At 65.1% G+C, this 5612-nt stretch overlaps 1 protein-coding gene across 1 annotated transcript; it reads left to right on the top strand.

Annotated features, from left to right (window-relative positions):
- The first annotated feature begins 1250 nt into the window (after positions 1-1250).
- On the top strand, positions 1251-2813 carry S1PR4 (sphingosine-1-phosphate receptor 4). The gene is made up of 2 exons (XM_004771350.3): positions 1251-2511; positions 2722-2813. Exon 1 carries the CDS (start codon positions 1353-1355, stop codon positions 2508-2510), a length of 1158 nt encoding a protein of 385 aa, XP_004771407.2. The 5' UTR covers positions 1251-1352; the 3' UTR covers position 2511; positions 2722-2813.
- Positions 2814-5612: the final 2799 nt, after the last annotated feature.

Raw genomic sequence — 5612 nt, 5'->3', positions numbered from 1 at the left:
CAGTCAGGGATCAGGGCTCAGTCTGGGATCAGGTACCATTTCAGGGTCCAGGCTCAGCCTCAGAACACACTGTGTCCCTCTTCGAATGTGCTGACTTGGGTGGTTCCTTGTGAAGTTGAGACCAAGGCACAGTTCTCAGCCCTGCCGGGTGGTACCTGAGAGAGACGTGGCTGCTTGTCCCCCTGCCGCAGCCTCACAGCCCCACTGCCTGGGTAGCCCTTGTCCACACAGCCTCGTCTTCAGGTCCCTGCTTCTGCCTGGGCACCTCCAGTAACAAGACGCGATGGCTTCTGCCAGGCAGCACCTGTGTCGGTGGTTCCCTGCAACTGTGCTGTTCCCAGGGCTGACCAGTGAGCAAAGGGAGGGCCGCTGCTTGGCGGCCACAGGCAGCTGGGCTGCCCTCAGCCCTGCCCCTGATGGGGATCCTGGAGCCCCTCATGGGACCCCTGTGCCTCCCCCACACAGACTCCTGAGCATGGGCTCTACTCTCACCCCTCCCCCACCGGGCACCCCTCCCCCCCAGCTCCAGTCCTCAGCATCCCCAGATAGGCATGGGGGGAGTGAGTTCCCATTTTTTCTATGAGCCCCTCCCCCTCCAGAGGTGAGGGGTTGTCTTGAGCGGGGGGGGGGGGGTGCTCTATCTTGGGGGAGGGGTGTCCACAGCAGCTCTGCTCTAGCAGAACCAGCTCAGAGGCAGGGCAGGCCACCCCAGTAAAGAGGGTCCCAGCCGAGACCTACGTGGGTCCCTGTGCAGGTGTTTGCCTCCCGCTGGAGACCGCTGGTGCCAAGTCTCCAGGCCTCAGCCTCCTCTTCTGCGCACAGACACGCAGCTGGTCCGTCCTGGGAATGAAACGGGAGGCACCTATGCTTCCAATGAGGTATCTGGGGGTGCTCGCGTGTGTGCCGTCACTTAACACACTTATTAAGCACCTACTGTGTGCCAGGCAGGCTTGGAGCCGTCCAGGAGAGCAGCTGGGGCCTGGAGAGGGTGGCTTGTGGGGGCGAGGGAGCTGCCCAGCCCAAGGAACGGTGGCGAGCGCCCTCGGGAGGGGCGACCCATTTCCCATCCCCACTGGTGCCCCCACCCCTCCCTGGGCTTTCTAGGACCACAAGGAGGCAGAGACACGGTTCCTTGGTGGGAGCCGGGTGGAGCCCGGGTGGGAGCCACCGACCGTTGGGATGCCCCTCCCTGTCCACGGCCTCACCCCAGCCTGGGGGGTACCTTGAACATAACAGGAAATTCGAAACAACAGGAAACCAAGGCCGGGCAGGCAGCGGGCGGTGGCGGGCGGCTCCACCCTGCCCCGGGCCCCAGCCACCCCGGGGGCCTCAGTCTGCCCCAGGGGACCGCCATGAACAGCACGGGGTCCCCGCCAGGGGCCCCCGAGTCCTGCCAGCAGCTGGCGGCCAGCGGGCACAGCCGGCTCATCATCCTGCACTACAACCACTCGGGCCGGCTGGCCGGGCGGGGGGGCCCCGAGGAGGCGAGCCTGGGGGTCCTGCGGGGGGTCTTCGTGGCCGTGAGCTGCCTGGTGGTGCTGGAGAACCTCGTGGTGCTGGTGGCCATCGCGACGCACATGCGCTCGCGGCGCTGGGTCTACTACTGCCTGGTCAACATCACGCTCAGCGACCTGCTGGCCGGCGTCGCCTACCTGGCCAACGTGCTGCTGTCGGGCGCGCGCACCTTCCACCTGCGCCCGGCGCACTGGTTCCTGCGCGAGGGGCTGCTCTTCACGGCGCTGGCCGCGTCCACCTTCAGCCTCCTGTTCACGGCGGCCGAGCGCTTCGCCACCATGGTGCGGCCGGTGGCCGAGCGCGGGGCCAGCAAGCGGGGCCGCGTGTACGGCCTCATCGGGCTGTGCTGGCTGCTGGCCGGCCTGCTGGGGCTGCTGCCGCTGCTGGGCTGGAACTGCGTGTGCGCCTTCGCGCGCTGCTCCAGCCTCCTGCCGCTCTACTCCAAGGCCTACATCCTCTTCTGCGTGGGCGTCTTCGCCTGCATCCTGGCGGCCGTCACCGCGCTCTACGGGGCCATCTTCCGCGTGGTGCGCGCCAACGGCCAGAAGGCGCCGCGCTCGCCGGCCCGCCGCAAGGCCCGCCGGCTGCTCAAGACGGTGCTCATGATCCTGGTGGCCTTCGTGCTGTGCTGGGGCCCGCTCTTCGGCCTGCTGCTGGCCGACGTGTTCAGCTCCACCGACTGGGCGCAGCAGTACCTGCGCGGCATGGACTGGATCCTGGCGCTGGCCGTGCTCAACTCGGCCGTGAACCCGGTCATCTACTCCTTCCGCAGCAGGGAGGTGTGCCAGGCCGTGCTGGCCTTCCTCTGCTGCGGCTGCCTCCGGCTGGGCCTGCGGGGGCCCCAGGACTGCCTGGCCCAGGTGGGCGAGGCCCATTCCGCAGCCTCCACCACGGACAGCTCGCTCAGGCCCCGCGACAGCTTTCGGGGCTCACGGTCGCTCAGCTTCCGGATGCGAGAGCCCCTGACCAGCATCTCCAGCGTGCGGAGCGTCTGAGGTGGAGCGTGGGGGGCTCCCCGGGGGAGGCAGGACAAAGGGCCCCCAGCTGGCGATGGGTCCAGAGGCTCCACGGTCCCCCTCACAGTGCCTGGGCCCACGGAGGTCTCCCTGGAGGTCTCCCTGGAGGAGGCGGCTGCTCGTGGGAACGGGGAGGGGTCTGGAGTGGGGGGAGTGGGTTTGCGATGAATGCCCCCTCCCCCCACCCCAGCTCCCTTGTGATTCTGGGGAGTCTCAGTCCCTGCCCAGCCTCGGGGGCGGTGGAGCTGGACAGCCTGGCAACACGGAAGTTCAAAAACGGTTTGTCCCAGCTTCCTTCTTTTTCACCTGTGGGCTTCGGGGGCGACGGTGTGGGGCCGTGGGTCGGCTGGACACGTGCAAGCACGGGGACCCGTGGCTGGGGGCTGTGGGTCTGTGGGGACTGGGGTTGTGGTTGTGCGGGGCAGCGGCAGGGTGTGGGTGAGTGTGTGTGCAAGAGAGACAGAGAGACAGAGAGACAGAGAAGGAGGGAGGTGGGCACAGAGTGGGGTGCGGCTGTGTGTGCGCACGTGTGTGAGAGCGGCTGGGGGCTGCCAGGTGGGTCCCCGCCCCTCTCGCCCACTTCCCCTTCCCCTCCCCCTCCCCCTCTGCTCATCTGGGGCCCCTGCCCTATCAGGGGCCCCATCTGGGGGTGACAGAGTCGCAGCCGCCTGGCCCCCTGGCCTCAGGGGATCTTGCCGCTCCTCTCCTGTTCCCTTTAGCACTAACTGCCTCGATCTCCCCTCCTGTGAAATGGGCAGATCGGGGATGGACCCCGTAGCCCGAGGCTGTGGGCACACACTCAGCGCTCGCCGGGGCACATGGCGTCCTGCATGTCCGACCCACTTCTGACGATGGTAGAGGCTGTCCCCCTCGGGAGCCCCGGAGGCTGCGGTGTGCTTGACAAGAGGCCGGTGCAAGTGTCGAGGTGAACTTTGAGTTTTGGTCACGCTTAAATGGCCCGTGGCACTCGTGGTGACCATACCGGACGGCACGGGGATGCGCCTGTGCGCACGGCCGCGTCTCCTGCTGGAAAGCTTGCTCTCCCTCCCTCCTTCCAGGCAAGCCAGTGCCTGTAAGTCTTGCCCGGGCTCGGGGGGCAGCACCTGGCCCGCCACTTAGGCACAGAGCCACTCTTCTCTGAGCCTGGGCTTCTCTGCGTGACGAGGGGATGCGGCGGCCCGGAGCTGCTCGCCATGCTGGCCGGTCCCGCAGCCACCAGCCACGTGTGGCTGCTCACGACGCCGGAAAATGAAATGAAATACAAAACACTCACCTTCTTGGTGCATTGGTTGGCTGGAGGTGCCACATCTCAGAGCCACAGAACAGGTGGCTGGACAGAAAAGAGTCCTCTCGCGGTCCTGGAGGCTGGACGTCTGAAACCGAGGTGCCCGCGGGGCTGGTGCACCTGAAGCTCCGAGGTAGAGCCTGTGCCCCCCACTGTCCTGGATTCTGCGGGCGTCTTTGGAGGCTCGTGGCCCCGGGAAGTGACATCCCAATTGCCGCCTTCATGCCTTCATGTGGCGCCCTCCCTGGGTATCTGTGCCCGCATGCCACCGTTCTAGAGGGATGCCAGGCCTACCCTAAGGAACTCCTTTTTAGCTTGATCACCTCGTAAAGACCCTGCCTCCAAACCCCGTCCCACGCGGAGGATTTCAACATGTAAACTCTGAGGGGACACGGTCCAGCCCATAATGTTTAGTGACCTGGGGCTTGCGACCACTGTCTCGGCTAGTGTAGATGCGGGACATGTCCCTCATCCGAGAAGTTTGGATAAAGCTCCAAGCACATGTGCAGGTACACAATAAATTGGGATATTTTTATGTTTTCCTGATTCCTGTCATCATGTTTATCCGTGACAGCGCCAGGCAGGGCAGGGACTCGGTGGAATCGGGGGTCAGTAGAGCCTGGGCCACCCTGAAGCGCTCAGCCTGTGCTCTGGGCCTGTGTGCGCGGGCCCGGCTGCCCCCCGGCTCTCACAGGCTCTCTTCTGAGTGAGCTGGACCATGGGCCGGGCCCGCCCAGCTGGGGGCCTTTGCACTTGCTTTCTGGTCCCCACCATAGCGCCCTTGCCTGGCATGTCCCCACCCTCAGTCCTAACTTGCCTGCCCCCCCACCCGCCCTTCCTTCGGGTCTGGGCTTTGGCATCACCTCCTCCAGGAAGTCTTCCCTGATCTTCTCCTCCTGAGGTTTCTCCTCGGCTCGCACAGCTGCCTGCGCATCCCGCGCTGATGGCCGCCGTGCTCACTTCTGGCCACTCCTCCCCCTCTTCCCCTGAACTAGATGCTCCACGAGGATGGACACCGTGGCAGTTTCTGGGTCACGACTGCGGCCAGAGCTCTGGGAGAACTGGACCCCACAGCATGCCTCCCTACAAGCCTTAGAAACGTCTTCCTCTCCTTCCACTCCCCTGCCGCTCTCCCTGACAGGAGCACAACTGTCCCCAGAATCCTGACTCCTGCTGGTGGGACGGCTCCCATCGCTTCGGTGTTAACTCGTTTCCTCCTCTGTAATGCGCTAGGAGGAAGATACCGTCATTAACTCCATTTTACAGATGGAGAGACTGAGGACCAGGGAGATTAGGTAACTGACCCAAGGTCACACAGCAAGGAAGGGGCAGCACTGGGATTCAAGGTGGCCACGGCAGGCTGGTGACTTCTTCATCCCTGCCTGTTAGGGATTTGTTGAATCTCTCCGCTCTCCAGACAGAAGACCTTGGACTCCGGGGAGGAGGAAGCACATGCAGCTCTAGGGCCTGCACCCTGTGAGCTGAGCCAGGTCAGGCTCCTTTCTCGGGCTGTCTCCGGGTGAGCGTGTGCAGACCTTGTGCGCTCATAGCCCGGCCTGGAAGAACCAGTGCGCGGGCAGAAGGAACAGGTGTGAAGAGAACACGGGCCAGAATGAGTTCTGGTCCTCCCCCTACCCCCCACCTCCCCAGCGGCCAGGCCACCCCGACTCCCCCGGGCCCAGGAGCTCCCTGGGCGAGACAGGACTCGGAGGGGTGGGCTCGCTCATTCACTGAACCACCGTCTGCCTGGCTCTCCTCCGTGCAGCGGTTGTGCCTGTCCGCAGCTTGCTACCTGC

The sequence above is a fragment of the Mustela putorius genome, unplaced genomic scaffold (genome assembly GCF_011764305.1).
Source record: "Mustela putorius furo isolate JIRA1106 unplaced genomic scaffold, ASM1176430v1.1 tig00000095_pilon_pilon_pilon, whole genome shotgun sequence".
Lineage (NCBI taxonomy): Eukaryota > Metazoa > Chordata > Mammalia > Carnivora > Mustelidae > Mustela > Mustela putorius.
This window is presented reverse-complemented; position numbering and strand designations above follow the sequence as displayed.

What these genes read in the sequence shown, in the direction of transcription:
- S1PR4 (XM_004771350.3), top strand. Translation starts at nt 1,353, where the DNA reads ATGAACAGCACGGGGTCCCCGCCAGGGGCCCCCGAGTCCTGCCAGCAG.